Source organism: Borostomias antarcticus, assembly GCF_949987555.1.
Source record: "Borostomias antarcticus genome assembly, chromosome: 23".
Classification (NCBI taxonomy): Eukaryota; Metazoa; Chordata; class Actinopteri; order Stomiiformes; family Stomiidae; genus Borostomias; species Borostomias antarcticus.
Window position 1 is genome coordinate 3,707,740 of NC_140256.1, and position 20,518 is coordinate 3,728,257.

The following is a 20,518-nucleotide window of genomic DNA, read 5'->3' on the forward strand; positions in this document are numbered from 1 at the left end:
TCGGCACAAACATGAGTGGGACTTTGGCTCCCCTGTCTCAGTTTCCACTAACCCGTCTCACAAAAAGAACACAGAGCTCTTTGTGTGTGAAGGTGTGGTGGTGTCATGTGGTGGATCCTCTAGCCTGGCATGGTGGGGTGGGCTTGGTACGGTAGGAGAGCTTATCATCTCCAGGTCTGCTTCAGACACTCCTTCCTGTTGCTCTGGAGATAGCATAAGCCACCAGCCGGGGAGAGCAGTAGTCTGGTCTTTCAAAATAGGTCAAAATAGATCAAATTTACCTCTAATTAAGATTCCACAGTGCATTACTAGCCTCCACACGGACAAAGCTTGAAGTGTTGGAAAAGTATTTCGGATTTGTTCTTCTTGTTTCTCTCATTAGCAGATAGGCAGCAACATGTGACAGTTTTGCCCTGGTGTGTCTCAGGGCACCATTAAGAGTGCAGAGAAACAGACCTACATTCTGATCAATTAATTAATCACAAGCAAATTGGGTCAGATTCACTGGGCGAGCAACTGTTGTTACATTTAACCCCGCCCCCTGTCTCTCCTGTTCATACCGCTATCCAGAAGAAACATGACTCCCATTCATTAAGCACCTGAGCCACAGGTGTTATTAGGGTAGCACACAGGTGGCACAGGGGCAGTGAGGAGATGATGATGACTAATACATGCTGCCAAGTGGATCATGATGGACTGGGCTCTACTCTTTTAGTCATATCTTTGCAGCCTAGGTGCGTCTCGGCTGGTTAGTCATGCTAAGCCTGCTAGCTATTCCATTATTATATTGCAGATCAGTAACTTTATAGCCACTCTGAACATGACCAGAGTTACTTTACGGCCATATATACTGTATCGTTTTAAAATTAGATGCAATTCTACAATTCAGCTGCTAGAGTTCTCATATGTGTCAATTAACTGTCTATGTATCACATATTACATCATAGGCATGTTGCTATTTAAATCTACAGCCAGATATTAAAGCGAAGTGCTGAGCATATATCTTCTATCTCCAAGCAACACTGGGGAAGGACAGCCTCCTGATGATGTGCGTGTGTGAGTGTGTGAGTGTGTGAGTGTGTGAGTGTGTGAGTGTGTGAGTGTGTGAGTGTGTGAGTGTGTGAGTGTGTGAGTGTGTGAGTGTGTGAGTGTGTGAGTGTGTGAGTGTGTGGCTTTGACAGTTGCAAGTCCACTCTGGCGAACAAAGTATACCTTAACTATAGTAGGCAAAAAGCTAACGTTACTCCATAGCTACTGTGGCTAGCCAGTAGTGAACAGTTGACACATAGCTGACTAGCCAGCTAGCATATTAGCAAGAGGTTTTATCACCCATGCACACATCAGTATACAGTACTGGCGTTTATTTTGACACGACTGCTACTGTTTTGTGTCCTCGACGGTGTCATATTTACCTGTAGTATGACAGAAGGCCATTGCTGAGGACAAACCATCGACGTTGATAGCCTTTCAAATAGTTAGTCCATTTAAAAAGCCAGCCTTTGTAAGTATCGGAGCCCGGAGCCGCGGCCGTGGAGGAGGTGGAAGCCGAGTTCTTCCCCGGGTCGCTCATAGTCCGCTCCGCCGCACGCTGGGGTGTGCAGGACAGGCAAGGGACCGCGGTGAGGAGGGATGCTGTCCTACTACCGGAGCCGCAGAGAGGGGTCGCTCTGCCCATACACTCACCCACAACGAGGGAGGCTGGGGGGCGGGCAGGGTCCGGGCTGGGTCCGGGCAGGGTCCGGGCAGGGTCCGGGCTGGGTCCGGGCAGGGTCCGGGCAGGGTCCGGGCAGGGTCCGGGCAGGGTCCGGGCTGGCCGTGGATAAAATACTTTGCGAGCAACGGTTTCACATGACGGTTGAAACCGTTGGAGGATGAAAAGTGATGCTGCGCGCGAGGACCGTCCAGCCAGGCTCGTGACGTTGTCAGGAATTCCTCATCACGCATGTGACTCGATGTTACTATCTGGAAAATGAATGTTTATATTTTTCCTCGCTAGTATTATATATTTGCCTAGATCAGTTTGAATAGAAATGTAAAAAGTATGATTCTGGTTGAGGTTGCGATTCAATTAAACCCGCGATACTTTGATTTTACTACACTGTCTAATAGCTTGAGGAGCGTGAATAGCTTGGGCATTCTTGCGAGTTTATTGACTTTAAGGAATTCACTGGTTCCACCAATATAAATAAATAGTCCACAACTGTTACCATGATATACCATGTCACTCACATAACCCTGTCATGTCAGTCAACTTTACGAGAATGTAATAACTAGCCTGAATTGCACAGTTGAACACTTATTATGTTGTTACCATTATGTTTTTGTGTAAACTGTAACCTACGTGTATGTTACAGCATATTTTGGTTCATATGCACAACCAATAGTTCCCCACACGGTGGCGATATTGTCATTTTTATGGTGTGAAGAAAAGGGAATGACAGACTTGCCTACTATTCTCAAAAGCATTTAATTCCAAGTGTCAAAAACAAAAAACAAAACACATTGGTAAAAATGTCTACAAGATATGTTTCGATACAAAAAATAGCCCTTTTGTAACAGATGACACACTCCCAGATTTTAAAATCAAATGAATGGACATTCATGCTACAAAACATTGCTTTCAAGCATAGCAATCCCAATGCTACATAATATATCACAACTCTCACTTTGAAAACAAGCGATCAGTCCTAATACATCAGTCATGATTAATTACATCAACACATAATCACACCAGTGCAATTAAACCCTGACCTGCTGGGTTAGCCAACAACAGCATGCAAATCAATGATGCACTCATAAATATATACAGTACTTATTTTCAGTGCATTTTCAAAGGAATGTGATCATAGGGGACACTGACACAACCCCATCTTACAAACAGCATTCTAAAACAACTCATAACATTCATATTCTGCTTTCAAAAATGTCCATGTGTGTGTGATAGGTGTGTGTGTGTCCTATGAGGTTTATAGCACAGTAGAGGACAGTGTGTCTCCAGCTAGCCATACTGTAACAGATCCAGAGGCTCCCTGTTTCTGCATTGCAATGCTCTTCACTAAACATGACCAAATGACCTACTGTACATTACAGACTGATCACTACGGTACGATCAGGACTGCAACATCAGCACACGCTCGCCTCCCTCCTGTACATGGCTCACGCCACATGCGGCACTGTACACAGACTCGCTCTCCAGGGGGTACACACTGTACTAAATCCTGGCAAAACGCACGCTGCTTTGCAGCCTCCTGCCGTCTCCTGCAGGCACCAGAGCTCCAGAGATGGATTTAATGTATTCATCAGAAACACAGAGGCAGAGAAGGGAGGGAGCAGATTAAAATCTTTCATCGTGATAAGACTGCAGCGTTTCCCGCTGCTAGAGAACATCACCACCCTCTCTTTCTAAACAATGTTGCCATAATGTTTATCAGTTTTAATTGTGTAATGTATTTGTATTTATGTTATACTTATATATTATATTTATGTTGATGTATGCTGTCTTTCAAATCAAATCAAATCAAACTTTATTTATATTGCATTTCATACACAAAGGCAACACAATGTGCTTCACAGAAAGAAAGGGTTGGGGGAGGAATATTGTTTGTATTGTTTGGATTTGTAACCAGGGAACCAATGAAAATGTGACCTTGGACTCAATGGGTTCCCCTGGGAAAATAAAGGTTAAATAAAAACAAGAATATTTTCAGTGTGTAAGAGGGGACTGCAGCTTTAAATTGATACTTACTGTAACTGTTGTTAACTGCTGGAACTTGAAGATGTCATAGGCTCACTCCCCGCCTAGGTTACTGTTATGGTGGTATTCAGGTGGATAATGTGGACAAATGTTCCCTTTTCCTTTCATTGTTGGGTCTGCTTTCACACAAAAAAAACTATGAACGATACCACCTCACTGAAAACCATTCATCTTGCGTTCCTCTCAGGAAGACTGTCAGTTATTGCATTCTTTCCACTTCAATGAAGAAGACTAAAATGGAGATCCACACACGTCAGTATTACTAAATGCACGGCTGCACACAAGCTCTCAACTCCCTGTTACACCAACAGACTGCCTCCACTACGAGTTGCGGTCTGGTAAACACACCATCACATTTGCTACGGTGACGTGTGTGTAATTAATGTCTGTGTATCCGCCGATCGAAGCTATTTACTCTCTTTTCCTTTCTATTTCCTTCCCTCCCTTCATTCAATGATTATTTTATTAAGAGACTAACACAGGGCTACAAGTCGATGTCTTCCAGCGCATCAGGGTTAAATGAACCTCGTTAGCAAAATCAGCACAGAGAAGCATCAGAGGCCTCGGGCTGTTTTCCAGCCATTAGACAAACCAGTCTCTCTGCTCTGTCCCCACGCTACCTCCGTGTGGGCGGGGCCTCTATGTGTGTGTGTTGGGGGGGGGGGGGCGTAGGAGCGGGCTGCTCGCTCGGGTCACATGACGCAGCAGCGGTTCCTCTGCAGCGCCCCCTGCAGGCGGATGGAGGCGTGGTTGTGGCGCAGGCCGCGCGCCACCGCGCTGCCCAGCAGCTCCTTGAAGAGCAGGACCACGTGCCAGTTGTACTTGGCCGAGCACTCCACGTAGCCACACTTCCAGGTCTTCTTCACCAGCACGGAAACGGCGCGGCGCGGGGTGAAGCGCTGGCGCTGGAGGTCCCTCTTACTGCCGACCACCAGGATGGGCACCTCGCTGCTGCTGCCCTCCCTGTGGGTCAGAGGTACAGAAGGGAGAGACACGGGGGGGGGGAGAGACGTGGAGGAAAGAGGAAGAATAGGGGGGAAAAGAGTTGGATTCGTGACTAGAAACGGTGATCGGAGAGCACAGACCTCCGGGCCTGGACGCATGTCGCGGCTCTGCGCGCGCCCTGAAATCAAACGGGTTGTAAATTGGCCCCGTGCTGCAGCGCTAGGCCGAGTTTCACGAAAAACTGTATTTTTTTGCGTAAATCCTAGTCCGGAAAATGAATGGCGACGAATGGCCGGGCGTTCAGAGGCAGGATAGAGAGATCGGCGACAGCTTCCCTCAGAAAGCGTCTATTGGCATCCGCGCGTGCGAGACTGCCGCAGAGCGCGCGCGTGTGTATGCGTGTGGGCTGAATGCCATAATAGGGGGGCGATGTGTGTGAGAGTGAGCTGTTCCCGGGGGCCCCCTGCCTGGGTGAGAGGCATGCAGGGTAGGATCAGAGCTCCGAGCTCCGGGGGGGGGGGGGGGTGGGCTTTTCCCCGGACTCCATCCAGCGAGACTAAACGTGGAGGGAAATGCGCTCCGCAGCCCGGCGGCTGTCTGGTGGAGATCTAGGCCACACCGGGAGCCGGGTGGAGGCAGTGCGACTGAAGCTCGGCTTATGTAACGCTATCGTGTGTACAAAGAAGCTCAGAGTCAGCGTTCGGCTACGGAGGCAGTCAAAATGTACTGGAGGAAAAAAAAACAGAAGATCCCATGATTAACACGGCTCATGAACCAGAATGCATGCATATGATGGGTGTGCAATTAGTGGACGAAAAAATTATAATAGAGCATGATAATAGATATTACTATTGTAATCAACGCTTAAATCCAATCTTTGTTGTGGGCTTTAAAAAAAAAAAAGAATCTTCCCACCATTTTTCCTCCCACAATTTTTCCAGGTACAGTAAGTGGGCATGTGCACTCACACCACAGAGATATCTCTTCATATTACCACTCACGTGTGAAGGTTGGAAGATAGGTTCAGAACGAGAACGAGTGTGTGTGTATGAGAGCGAGCGAGAGTGAGAGAGCGAGAGAGAGAATGAGTACTGTATTCACATCAAAGGCTGCTATGGGGCTTTTGGGCCGGAAGCTAAAAATGAACAATGACAAAAAAAAACAACAACAGAAAGAGATGGCATGGACCGGCGTATCTTGATGTGGGTGTAGTAAACACAGGAGAGACACGGCCTATTCCTCCCGCTGACGTCTCTGTAATCTCAAACCCACAAAGATCTGCCACTGGTGCCATCTCTCTCCTCCATTATTCAAATATTCCTCAGGCAGCAACACATTATCGAATCTCTCTACGGTGGTTCTATATCTACGCTCTCTCCTTCCTCCATTACCTCTCTTCCTCCCTCCCTCCCTCCCCTCTCTTATCTCTCTCCTTCCCCTCCTGTATCTCTCCTTTCCTCTCCTTTCACCTGCTCTCCTGTCCTCCTGAATAATGCAGGCTCTGTCATGGGCCCTAAACAGAGGGAGGGGCCCCGGCACGGCCTGTGACCCAGAGAGATGACCCGGGGGAACAGCTCACCTGCTGTCTAGGAGAGCCGTCTCCTGCGAGGGAGGGAGGGGGCGGGGAGGTGGAGGAGGGAGGGAGGGAGGGAGGGGCGGGGAGGTGGAGGAGGGAGGGAGGGAGGGAGGGAGGGAGGGGGGGGGGCGGGGAGGTGGGGGAGGGAGGGAGGGAGGGGCGGGGAGGTGGAGGAGGGAGGGAGGGAGGGGGCGGGGAGGTGGGGGAGGGCGGGAGGGAGGGAGGGAGAGGGCGGGAAGGTGGGAGAGGGAGGGAGGGAGGGGCGGGGAGGTGTGTAGGGGGAGGGGTCGGGTAGGTGGGGGAGGGAGGGGCGGGGAGGTGTGTAGGGGGAGGGGCGGGGAGGTGGGGGAGGGAGGGAGGGGCGGGGAGGTGTGTAGGGGGAGGGGGAGGGGAGGCGGGGAGGTCGGGATCTAACGGCGCCCGTCCACGTCACCGAGCAGAAGAGGCGTACCTCTTTATAGCGCAATCAAAAGAGGGCCACTCGCTCCCCTCATCAGTATGCAAATGTGTGCCTGTGCGATGTCTTGTGTCCTGCCTTCTATTACGTCCCCGGACCAAGACGGTGCAGCGCTCGGCCACCAGCCACCCATCAATGCCAGAATCAAATGTCACCTCATTACCAGTCGTCCCAACGCTAGGGAAGAGGACGGGGGGGGGGGGGGTGATTACATGCTGCTGTTCATTGGGTGTCACTAGGACACCAGGACACGCACAGTGGTGAGAAAATGCACCAGATGGGTGCTAATGACGCTATCTGACGAGTGGCCTGGCGCCCGCGTGCCTCCGGTAGAGCCTCCTCAGAGCCCCTTACCTGTGCTCCACGATCTGCTGCCGGATCATCTTGACGTACTCGAAGCTCTCCACGCAGCAGATGTCGTAGACCAGGATGTAGGCGTTGGCGTTGCGGACCCCTCGGCAACGGAGGTCCATCCACTCCTGCGGCATCGGAGAGACAAGAGACAGCAGAGCAGGACATTAGGCGTTTGGGGGGGGGGAGAGTCCTGATTTTGCCCCTCACTCGCTAAGGACAGGGACACGTAAGGGTACACGGAGACACGCTGACGATATCGAAAATCACGTCTTGGTTTGCGAGGGATCGGGGTTTATAGAGGGTTTTCACGGCCCGTCATCAGTCGGCCATGTTGGAGGTTGAAGCTACTGAATGTAGATAGCTAGCTAGATAGATAGATCAACAGACAGGTAGATAGACCTATCTATCTACCTATCTACCTATCTATCTACCTATCTATCTGGTCTTTAGCCTAAACCTGAGCTTACACCTGCTAAACCTAAGCTTAAACCTCCAACATGGCCGGCCGTGAAAACCCTCTGTTGCTTTCACGGGTAATTTCCACTTCGATTTAACTTCCTGAGCGCAGGCAGCCACGACACTAAAATACCCAGAGGTAATTACCCAGCATGCTTTGGTTATCTTGTTCCGCTCCCCTCACCCGTCCATCCTAAGAGCACTCAGGAGTGCAAGACGCCTCATGGCGCTTCCTGCTGTTTGAATCTGTGCATAATGCCGGTCCAGCTGCAGCCTGGCGGGGGGGCGGGGGGGACCGGGAAGGGGGGGGGGGGGGCGGAGGGCCAGGGCAGGGCTGCTCTCCCATCTAGCCTGACACCAGGAACACGCGCGGCTAGGGGCCCTCGCCCTGCCCTGCACACTGATTAAAGAGCCCAATAGCAATGATTGACTAACAATAATTACAACACGCGGCACGATTGGAGACATTGGTTTCGGCTTGAGGTGATGACCGTGACCTGGTCTCCTCTCTCTCTCTCACACACACACACACACACACACACACTCTCTCTCTCTCACACACTCACACACACACTCTCTTTCTCTCTCTCTCTCTCCCCCACTCTCTCTCTCTCTTCTCTCTCTCTCTTTTTCACCTTCTGTCACCAGCTCTACCGGCGTGAGCTGAATCCATAAGTGGTTTCGCCGGCTTAGGAGGGGGAGAGAGATGGAGGAAGAAAGGGAGGGAGATGAGGACGAGAGGAGGGAAAGCTGCTGCTGTGTGGGACCAGAGAGAGAACGAGGAGCCGTGAGGAAGGAACAGGGTGTGAACATCATCATTATCCCCCCACCCGAACACCAGGGGGGTAACACATCCGTGGGAGGGGGGGAAGGAATCCCACATGGCAGCCTCACATTCACTCGTCTCACCCCAGAAATAGCGCTCCCCCGTGCTCGGAATTAAACGTATCCATTTCTAGTTCCTTTAAAAAAAAAAAGTCTAGTCTACAGTCTCTAACATCCTGTCTGATACATAACTGTGATTGGGCGTCTGCCGCATTATTACGGGGAATTTGTCAACAGCCACTGAGTAAGCTGAGGCGTAATTGTGACAGTGGTAACACATCCATGCTGGCGCTGACAGGGACAGGGAATAATTGCCAGCATCTCATTCGGAGGGTTTGTGACACAAGCAAGGGAATGCCTGGGTGGGTGTGAGGAGAGATAGAAAGAGAGAGAGAGAGAGAGAAAGAGAGAGAAGGGGAGAAAGAGAGAGAGAGAGAGAGAGAGAGAGAGAGAGAGAGAGAAAGAGAAGGGGAGAAAGAGAGAGAGAGAGATCTCCATATAGGCAGAGATAATAAGGGTGATGAGCCTCGGAGAAAAACACCGTCGCACTGAGATTATTAAACAAAGGTGGGGAGGAGGGGCGAGTTGGGGGGGGGGGAGCGAGGGAGGAGGCGGAGAGCTGGCGGAAGAGAGAGAGAAAGAGAAACAATATGTGGTGGAGGGGAAAAGTCAAGCTTTACTGCCGTGTTTTCTCTGTCCCTGCGGAGAGGTTGTGTCCTTTCAGGAAGGAGGGTGGAGGGTGCGGAGAACATAAACCATCAACATTCCTCTGCCATCCTTTTTTTTACTCCTCCTCTCATCTTTCTTGAGAAGCGTTGTTGTATAGTCGTTCTCCCTGTACACAGGCCAGTCTGGGGGTGTGATTCAGAGTCCCTGTGTGGCTCTCCTCCCTGTTTAATCAATATCGCGGCACCTGTGCCACCATTCATCCATCATTCAATAAAGAACGTGTTATATGATGCTAGGGCTGGCTGTATGAAGCGTGCCTTCCCTCTCTTTCATCACCAGGCATCATAGGGTCTGGCCACGGTCGCCTCAGTAGATAATGTACAGGTCACATGCCTCCCGTCTCTCTGTGGGCTAAAAATAACACCTGCATCCTCAGCTCATATCTCTTTGTCGTCGAAGTCTTGTATATGATGTGGAGGCGGAGCTCTGGATACAGAAACAGTGGGATTGGCAACGCTGCAGCTTGTGAACTCAATCTGCTGTTTTATAAGCTCTGTAAGACGGAACGGTGGAAAAACAGAGACATCGTTTTAAGTAGAGGCGGTTTTAAGTAGAGCAATAAACTGGATGGATGTGTACTCACCTAAGTGTGTGTGTGTGTGTGTGTGCATGTGTGTGTGTGTGTGTGTGTGTGCGCATGTGTTTGTGTGTGTGTGTGTGCATGTGTGCGTGCATCGAAGGAAAGCACCATCATCAGATTCAGGCAGCTGCAGAGAGACGAAGGATCAATCCCCACTCAAACACAGTACAACCCAAATACCAATAAACCCCCCAAACAACTCACAAGTATGAGCCTTTTCAACATTACTGTACAGCTAATACACCAGATGTTGTTGTCAATGAGGACAGTAGAGAAGTGAGCATTTAGAAGTATACTAGGATGCATGTACGTTCGATCACATTCTGGAAGAGGCATTCCTTACCAAGGTTTGAAAGTACCAACTGCTCATGGATGCTATTACATAGCTTAGGTACACATGTAAACTGCTGATGTCTATATTTGGAAACCTGTCCACAAACTAGTTGTGAGGGGCTTGCAGATGGCAAGAATGCCCAAGCTAAATCAGAAGTGGGTCGCGCACATCCCAAAATAATTAATAAGGCAGGTGCTGGACTAAAAAAGCATATGTACCAAAGAAAGTAAGAGTCCGCACACTGTAGCTTCCATTTAGATTTTTTATGGACAAAAAATATAGATGTGACGTTTCGAGCGACAACGCTCTTCCTCAGACGAAGAATGCCCAAGCCAAAAGCTAAGGCATTGGCAAAATTCTGTTCAATATCTGCAATAATTGGCAATCCCCATATACAGATGAGATGGGGCTTCCTGTGAACTGAGACTGAAAACGTATGCCGTTGAGATTCCCAAAGCATCTATTATTGTTTGTGTTAAGAAAGTGTTCAAAAACTCATGTCAAATGTGAACAATAATAAAGATATTAAGGAGCGCCGTGCGCATGCATGCTGGAGCAAGTGGGGAAGCTATTTCGTCTCTAAAGAAGTTTCTAAAGATCATATTACAGAGGCATGTGAAAAACCACAACAAGCCCTCGCTCTATGTAAGCACAACTAGCGATTCATAAAAACAGATTGATGAAAACAACCCTTTCGCGGCAGAAAATAGATTTTTTAGAAGCTGCATTCTCAGTGCCCCGTCCGCTGCCATTACATGGATATACTTGGCTTGTGCTGGATTTTAAATTTCTTCTACAGGCCTCCGAATTACACCAAAGTTATCTCGGTGAGTCAAACGTCTTATAATATGCCGTAAATAAGGTCCAGGTTGTCAAAAACGAGCATTCTCCTTTAAACGTGTGTCTGTGTGTGCACAACACATGCATCATGTGGGTGTTCTACTAGCCTGATGCGCCAGATGGTTTGTTGGAAAAGCGCAGGCAGGTAATTGGATGAGCCATCTGTCTATCACCGTCTATCATGAACCGCTCCTCGCTGTCGTCACACCTAAACCCACCAAGCGTAGCTGTTTGTATTTCAAATTCCTCAGAACCAGCGCTGATTGGTGAGATCGTTTTCTGATCTGGCACAAACGGATCCCTATGGAGAGTATCCACACTGATTTGCGAGACAAACAGAACGTGAACTCAGGAAATCAGGATGGTCTCACGAGGCTAGTGTTCCCCATTTAACCCTCTGAAATCTCAGCAAAAAAGTGTATACCGCTCTTCTGTGACTTCTTCCTGTCACTGCCAAATAAAGCAGAGTTTCCCTGACAACCCAGACCATTGGTGGCATTTTATCAGGCTATGACAGCGTGGTCACACCCGGCAGCGGTGGAGGGGTATGAATAAGAAATCTAACTGGGTTTAGTTAGATAATAAAAAGAACACGCAAGTGGTCGATTCAAGCTGGTTTCAAACAGAGACAATAGATTTATTCTGATACGTTTTGCAAAGCGAATTCTAACAACAGGAAGTGTTTTCGGGTCAGTCAGAGCACCGACACTCAGTCGTGCAGAAACATGTATAGGACGGTACAGAGGATGTGAGTGACGTCACAGACCAAATGGTCTTGATAAACAGAGATTCTCTGGGAATGGATGAAAAGGCAGTTTCACAAAGGTTGTAAAACTATAAACTGAGAGAAACTCAGAAAACGTCAATCAAGTAGGAAAACAGAAAGAAACAAATTTGGGGGGTAACACATTGGTGATACTTGAATTTCATTAACAGGGGCTGCTTCCCACCACAGGAATCCTTGGCGGACAGATCAATAACCATACGGAGGACAAGGTGCGACGGTGGCCATGAAGGGAATGGATGATGGCTTGTAGCAGCACCCAGCTGAATGATGGTCACTCTCTATCACTCTCTATCACTCTCTCTCAAACGACTGATGATTTACGAAGATTGAATTTTGAACTTTCATTCATAAACACCGTAAACACACTGTAAGAGCTGATGAGAAAACAAACACATGTCACACTGTGCACAACACAGCTCATAAGCAATATATCAACAAACCAAATGTATATGCAGGCAACTCTCCAAAGAAGCATGACATAAATTAATATTAGGCAATACAGATGACAATGCTATAGGTAGTGTAACAGAGTTAGAAATAGCCTTATGTGAATTTCTTCAAATTTGATGTATTGATCTTATTATTATATCAGTTGAATTGGATACAGGAATTACAGAAGATAAAATTCAGAAGACAGTTTTTCAAATCGTTTCACAAAGCGCCGAGTATTGATGGTTTTGCCAATAAGTTTTTCAAAGCCTTCCTCCCCAAGCAAATGAAACCACTCTATAATATGCTAAATCAATGATTGAAACGGGTAAGCTTCCTGATTCTCTTGAACAAGCCCTTGTTACAGTGCTGCCAAAGCTGGGGGAAGACTACAGTATGCTTTGTGGTTCATATAGACCAATTTTGGTTCTAAATTCTGATTATAACATTCTTGCAAAACTCATGGCTCTCAGGCTTTAAAATGTCCTCCCGAGCTTGGTGGACATGGATCAAACAGGCTTTTGATCCATGTCCATTGTTCCTCATCAGACAATGTTAGGAGACTATTCAACATCATGTAGGTCATGACCTAGACCCTATCATTGCGGCTCCTCTTGATGCGGAAAAAGCCTTTGATCACGTCGAATGGGCTTATCTATTTGAAACATTAAGCAGAATAAACATCGGACCATACTTTGTAAATCTTGTTATATCTTGTTTTAATCTTGTATATCCGTCCTTTGGCCCAAATTCTGACCACGTCGCAGTTCCATCTAACATGTGGGACCCGTCACAGGTGTCCCCTCTCTCCTCTAGTCTTTGGCTATTGAGCCATTAGCAGTCGCTATTACAAATCACCCTTCCGTCTATGGAGTAAGTATCGGAGAGCGGGAGCATTCATTATCACTTTATGCGGATGATATAATGTTATTTTTTTCCAAGCCTAAGCAATCTCTCACTGCATTACTCGACAACCTGGAGTTATATGGAACGTTTTCGGGTTATAAAATGAATTTAACATAAAGTATAATTATACCCCTTAATGATTCGGCAGAGGAGCTGGCCAGATGGAAAGATTTACCATTGTCTCTAATTGGATGCATCAGTTGTATCAAAATTACTATTCTACCCAAATTCTTGTATCTATTTCAAACCATACCCATTTCAGTGCCTTATTCTTTTTTTCAGACAAATAAACAAGAGTATTTCTCACTTCCTGTGGAGGGGTAAACCCCCAAGGGTGAAGCTCAAAACTCTATGTAGGCCATATTCTGAGGAAGGGATGACACTGCCAGGTTTATTACTGGGCATCGCAACTTAAAGCGGTATGGATTTGGCAGAATACTCTGTAAGACTCTAATCTTGAAGTCTGTCTAATCTTGAAGTCTGTCTGTAATCTTGGAAACAAATTGAGGAGTTCTGCCTCCTGTCTATTTCTTTCACCTCTCTTCCTTATATTACCCCTCACAAAACAACTTACGGTTTAATTAAGAATCCCCTTACCAGACATTATTTTAACATATGGGTGGAAGTTCGCTGGTGGACAGGAAGAATCAAACCCTTGTACTGTATGCAATGCCTCCCTTCCATAATAACCCCCTCCTATCGAAAGCTCTGAGTGATGGTATTACAAAAAAAAAGGTTTAACAGAGGCATAAAGACCTTTGGCCAACTTTGTTTGATAGTGTGTTACTCTCTTTCCAACAGCTCACTTCTAAATTCCAGTTACCCCATTCTAATTTTTACAAATATCTTCAAATAAGACATGATATTGACTCACTGTATGGAGGTAGGGTCCTGCCCCTGATAGATAGATAGGGTACAAAGGGCTTTATCTCTTCCATATACAATGGTCTACAGAACTTGCTAGGGAACAATGAGTTTCGAACAGTGCATACAAAATGGCAAGATAATTTAGACCTTGTATTTGAGGATGATAAGTGGAATCATCAGTTTGAGGTTTTCATGTAACACCAGGCATAGACTTCTCCAGTTTAATCTAATACATACAGTTCATTTTACCCCAGAGAGACTAAATTAATTCAATTCCAAATATAGTAAATATTGTACAAGATGTAAAATATGCATATGTTCTGGGCTTCTATGCTGAACACCTACTGGAATGGTTTAGCTCACACTCTGTCCTCGGGGGTTAAATCCAATATTCTGTTAGTCTTGTACCATGAATACTATGATTCATCACTGATTGGAATAAATAATAACCAAATTAAAGTCAGAAAGATGGTCATAATTGCAGCAAACAAATGTATTGCCTTGAATTGAAAAAGTGTGTCGCCTCCCGGTGTCTTAATGTGGTTTAAAGAAATTGTGTCTTACCTACCATGTGAAAAGATAACTTACAACCTGAGGAATAAGCCCTCTTTGTTCCAGGATATCTGGAGGACTTCCTTGAGTTCATGGAATCACCCAACCTAGAAGTTGCAGATCCTAGTGATTGAATTTTATTTTTGTTACTGTTTTATTGCTGTGACAAGCTTTATTGATACTCTTAAACTAGCCTATGTTTTTCTTTGCTGTGATGACCACCATTCTCTGTTAAGACTGACTAGTACTAGGATAGAGCTGGGGGGGCGCTTTTGTATGAATGTTCATATTCTTGTATTGTATGTGGGAAATGGTAAAACCTTCAATTAATACAAAGTTTTTTTGTTTTTTTTTAAGTCAAAATAAAGGTCACGGAAACAGTAAACCAAAACCAAATGCAAAACCTGAATATTACAAGTATACATTAGAAAGACGCCTTTCAAGGGAATAATTTGCAAGCAAGAAAAAATAGGAATATTTGCATTTACCACAAAATGAAGACTAGCTGGAGACCATGTCACTATGAACCACAGAGACACTCACCAAATACATAAAACATGTCGTGTCCTCAGGGCTTGATATTTCTTATTATGTATTGATCAGCTTCACCAGAGAAAGATTGCTCACCCCTCTGAGTTGTTTTTAGGGGTTTATTGGTATTTGGGTCGTACTGTATTTGAGTGGGGATTGATCCTGTCGTCTCTCTGCAGCTGCCTGAATGATGATGGTGCTTTCCTTCAATGCACACACACACACACACACACACACACACACACACACACACACACACACACAGACAGACATTCACACACACACACACACACATGCACGCACACAGACACACACACACACCGTTGACAGGTCTGTCCGTGTGGGTGACAGCGCTTATCTGAACAAGAAAAGGGCAACAGAGCCTACACAGAAAATGTACATTAAATAAAATCAATTCCATTCCATTCTGTTTTCATATGGCTAAGACAAGCTGTTGGATGCATGGAGTGAATAGATAGAGTGTGTGTGTGGGGGGGGGGGGTTTGTGTGTGGGAGGGAGTCATGCTGATACATTATCACAAGAACAAAACAAAAAAGGATGAAAAATCGTAGGTGGATCTCCGTGTCAGGCTTACTGTACAGTAGATCCATCTGTCATCACATCCTATTGACAAACTATGACAGATGCTCTGCCATATTAACAGCAAGAGACACCCGCATCCGCCAGCTAATAGATGATGATTACTGTCAAAGTGCCCAAATTTAAATAATGGCGGGGCGTCTGCCCTGCCAGTCTCTGGGATCAGAGGAGGCACATCCTCTCGGTGATGGAGGAAGGCCAGAAACGGCGCTTCCGAAACAACAGGGATCCATATGACCGGCTTAGCATGATCAGAATAGTCCGTCAGAATACGTAAACATGCCGCCGGTTCTGACTTAGATGACTTCATTCTACATCGAACCCCCCCCCGGGGTATCATGTGGGAGCAGCGGAACCTCAATTAGTAAACTTTACTTTTCCGCAGCATCCATTAAAGTCCCTCTATTCTGATATAACAGACTGTAGCAGACGTGCTCCCAACTCCATTAGCCTTGCATCACCCCCAGTTCTTCAGCAGGGCTCTGCGCTTTAATCCGATCAGCTCAGTAATGACAGTGAAACTCTTCTGTCTGCCCTGGTCCGGCGTGCACCGTGACCCGGAGACAGCCTTGCTCTGCAGGGACACATCTGGGCCCACTGCGCTGTTAGATAGGGACAAAGAGGAGGGGACCGGAGAGGAGAGGAGGGGACGGGAGAGGTGAAGACAGGACAGCGAACAGAAGACTTGCCCCACCGCTCGTATCAGTCAGTAGCGGATCACCAGTCATAGACAGACAAGAGAGCCCACTGGACAGAGACAGACAGACAAGAGAGCCCACTGGACAGAGACAGACAGACAAGAGAGCCCACTGGACAGAGACAGACAGAGAGAGAGCCCACTGGACAGAGACAGGCAGACAAGAGAGCCCACTGGACAGAGACAGACAGAGAGAGCCCACTGGACTGAGACAGACAGACAGACAGAGAGAGCCCACTGGACAGAGACAGACAGAGAGAGAGCCCACTGGACAGAGACAGACAGACAGAGAGCCCACTGGACAGAGACAGGCAGACAGAGAGCCCACTGGACAGAGAGAGAGACAGACAGAGAGCCCACTGGACAGAGACAGACAGACAGACAGACAGACAGACAGACAGACAGACAGACAGACAGACAGAGAGCCTACTGGACAGAGACAGACAGACAGAGAGCCCACTGGACAGAGACAGACAGAGAGACAGACAGACAGACAGACAGAGAGCCCACTGGACAGAGACAGACAGACAGACAGAGAGCCCACTGGACAGCCTGCTGCAACTGCCCCCTCAGTCCCAAGGAAATGAGCAGCAATAAATCTACCGCATCAAAAGATCATGCAGCACTCCACGAATGGTTTTCTGTAACCGGCAAAAGACTGTCTGAAACGCCCTTGCTTGATAACACTCTTCAGGGAAATAAACCTTACAGTACCAGCACAAGCCAAGCAGGAATAGTAATGGGAGGTGGTTACAACATAGTAATCGATGAACAGCTGTGTTCTTTTCGCTTCCATGTGACTCAATGCTAGGGGGGGGATGTACAGTACACAAAAACAAACACAGTGCACAAACCCACCCACACATCCATACTCACACCTCACGGCTCCAGTAATGTGATCCATTCTGACTTCAACCTGCTGTTTATGTCAACCAGGCTGTGCTTTAATGGGGGTTAAGCTCCATTTAACTGAAGCAGAAGAAAACCGAATCATCTTGGCTGTGTTGAGAGGCCCGGTGTGTTGAGACAATAAGGCTTTACTGCAGACCACAACACATTCTTAATAGCTTTCTGTCCCCTGGGCACGACCAGGATCTCTCATTCCCTGCTGCTCCTGCTGTCCAAGGAGCGCCGCTGGCTGCTCCTCCATGCATGTGTGTGTGTGTGTGTGTGTGTTGTTCACACTGTGTTAACTTATCAGAGCGCACAGCAACATGCCTCGCACTTCAGGAGGTCTTTGCTGCTCTCTCGCCCTCTCTGGCCTGATCTCATTTTGCAAGTGGCAGCTCTCCTGTGTTGAAAAACACAGTTTGTTGCCCTGGACGCCCCTCGCTCCCCCAGCCAATAACAGGAAGCACAGCCCGCCACCAGCGGCCGCATCGGAGCGCGACCTCTCTGGTGACCTTGGAGAGTCCGCGCCTAGAGGCCCAGAACTGCTCTGCACAGGGAACGGTAGTACAGGTCTCTGGACACCAGTGGCGTCCACAAACAAATGAACACAGATGTTCATGGTTTCACAGGACCTGGGGTGGGGGTGAGGGGGGGGGCATCTTTATTCGGTCACACGTGACACACACATTGCACACAGTGAGCGGTGATACGGCACAGAGCACACACGTGCTATTTTTTTGGCCCGTTGCCGGTGGAAATTGTTCCCTGCATTTCTCTCACACAAGCTGTCCTCCTCCAGGGGCAGCCAGGAGCAGTGGGCAGCCATCGATCATGGCGCCCGGGACCAAGTCCAAGTGCTCAGTCCAGGTCCTGGTCAGGGACTGGACTGAAGAGCATCTGTTCTTCTGCATGTTTTTCGTATTGGGTTCTTTGGGAGGAAACCCTTGAGAACACGGGGAGAACGTGCAAACTCTACACCGAAAGGCCCGGGAGACCTTCTTTCTGAGGCGACAGTACTAGGTGCTGCACTCTGTGCGCTCTTACCAGGGGCACAACTTTTTTTTTTCAGATGGGGGGTTTGTGATGTCACTAGCCCAAGAAAATCTGAACGGCTTTCTGAATTACATGTTTTCAGAATTTGTCTGCCCACTGCCCAACTGGGTTGTCTTATTTCAAAGTCTGTGTGTTAGTAAGCCCATCAGAGACCCAAATGTGTACACACTGGCTGAGCAGCCCTGTGTAGGCTAGGCTAGGCCTACTGTAGCTGCAGAGGCTAGCCAACGCACTGGATGCAAAACACATGGAATGATTCATTCAACATTTAGTTTAATTAGATTATCATGTTTAATCTTGCCCGAGGGCGGCAGCTCCATGTGGGCAAGTGTGATGGAACAGGGTAGAGTGAGAAAGAGGGAGAGAGGGAGAGAGGGGGAGAGAGAGAGAGAGAGGAGAGAGAGACAGAGAGAGAGAGAGAGAGAGAGAGAGAGAGAGAGAGAGAGGGGGGGGGGGAGAGAGAGAGAGAGACAGAGAGAGAAAGAGTTTTGAAACGTCAAAGTTGTCTCTCTGAGGCTTAAGTCAATTGGGTCTCCATAGCAACTACAGCACTAGCCTACGCCTACTCGTATAAGGGACATCTAATTATATAGATGTCCCTTATGTAGCCTAACATATTAGAGTTTTATATTTATGTTGTCTTTTGACAATCGCATGATGCGCGATATCCGTCCATTTTTGGATAGAAATCTGCCTCACTGTAGAATAGGCCTAGGCTATCATTTAAAAAAACTTGATCAAATGGTCAAGTCATGGAGCACAGACTGAGGCCAGGCTTCCTGGATTCGAGGTTATCCTGCTTCATTTAGACCTTTACGAATATGAGAATAGCCTACTATTTGTACAGTATGCCAAAGTAAATATTTCTAACTTCCGATTCACTTTTGACTGTCCTTACCTGGCTCGAGCTTGAAGGAAAAGAGGAAATTGGCGGGAAATCCAAAACCTTCAAGTCGTACATGTTCCCGTTCAGAATGACAGACGGTCTGTACACATATCTGGTCCGAGTCGGGGTGTAAACCTCGGAGAAATCATTATATATAAATTGGCGGATTATCGAAGTTTTCCCGACTCCGGGAGCACCGATAACTGCGATACTTAGCGTCTCCACCATTCCTGGAAAATAAGCACCATGGACGGCGACAACAAAGCCTTTACGCAAAGATCCTGTGTTGAGAGGTTGAGGCTGTGAGGGCTGCTGCTCAGACAGAGATCATGTCATTGTTCTTATAAGAGCCATGTCGAAATCTTGACTGCTCCAAATTTCGATATGTCAATGGGCTGGTTAACTAGATGAGCACATCTGTCAGTCCTCGTCCTCGATATGGTAACTTTTAGACTAACTGTTGTTTTTCGTCGAAAAGCGTGCATGTGTTTTTTTAAAGATAGAAAACCACGCCATCTAATATTCAGTATGGTTGGAGGAAAGATTTTCGCAACGTGTCCGCATACCAGGAGGAAAAATCTCTGTTAATCTTCAGGGAGCATTCCCCCGTCACTTTCTCCCCAATGAGGGAGCGCAAAGTCCGTCTTCTTAATTTCCACATGGGTAGAATCTTAATCGCCGTAGCCTACAACTTCTTTAAAAGTAAAAGAGTCCGTTTTCATTCTATTTACAGAGCATCCTCAGTCTCCACAATTAACCTATTCTCGTACCTCACTCATCTTCAGCCAATGCACCAACACACTGACACCTCGCGCTCCACGAAACCTTGAACGCACTAATCCACTCGTCTCAAGAAGATGGATCTTCACCTGCTCTAGAATAACAAATCATCTATTCTCTTCGACGAGAGAAGGCACGTCTCCAGGTGAAATAATTCAGGTGAACAGGGGAATCCAAAAAAGACAGACACAAGCGACCTCCGTCTGCAGCATGTGTGTTTTATCCCCTGCGCATTGGAGCGTCTGTCTGTACGCGTGCGCGTGCTGTGGGTGTGTGTGTGTGTGTGTGTGTGTGTGTGTGGCCGCATTTGCGCGCGTGCGTTTTTAACATGCATGCTTGATGTCTCTCTCCCCTTCGTTGACGCGTTGCCAAACCGCAGTAGACTATGGATTTGGGTCCATAACGGAAAGCACGTGTCCCACAATGACCTGCAATTTAGAGGGCAAACACTGCCAACCGAAGCATGTAGTCTGATGAATTTGACATCACGCACTGTAGCCTAGAACAGTGTCTTAAAATATATCCACGCTTCCATAGTTTAAAACCAATGTAGCCTACGGAACGGATATGGCAAGTGTGTGCGTGTGTGTGTGTGTGTGTGTGTGTGTGTGTGTGTCATCACATTTCAAATGAAAATCGGAGTTTCTAATCGGAGTTTCTAATTATGAGCGGTTTGCCTCTGTTTCAT

At 47.3% G+C, this 20,518-nt stretch overlaps 2 protein-coding genes across 2 annotated transcripts in view; both read right to left on the reverse strand.

The window, feature by feature from the left end:
- osbp2b (oxysterol binding protein 2b) overlaps positions 1 to 1,618 on the reverse strand; it is a gene marked incomplete at its 3' end in the record, with an annotated part of 48,265 nt that extends 46,647 nt beyond the window's left edge. The window contains exon 1 of the mRNA XM_084457609.1: positions 1,413 to 1,618. Coding sequence (XP_084313735.1) covers positions 1,413 to 1,570 — 158 coding nt within the window. The 5' untranslated portion in view covers positions 1,571 to 1,618. The remainder of the gene's footprint in view (positions 1 to 1,412) is intronic.
- Positions 1,619 to 4,446: 2,828 nt separating this feature from the next.
- Positions 4,447 to 19,278, reverse strand: rasl10a (RAS-like, family 10, member A; the record flags this gene model as incomplete). Its single annotated transcript, XM_084456987.1, has 3 exons — positions 4,447 to 4,717; positions 7,087 to 7,211; positions 19,063 to 19,278. The coding sequence occupies 3 exons, from the start codon at positions 19,276 to 19,278 to the stop codon at positions 4,447 to 4,449; spliced, it is 612 nt and encodes a 203-aa protein (XP_084313113.1).
- Positions 19,279 to 20,518: the final 1,240 nt, after the last annotated feature.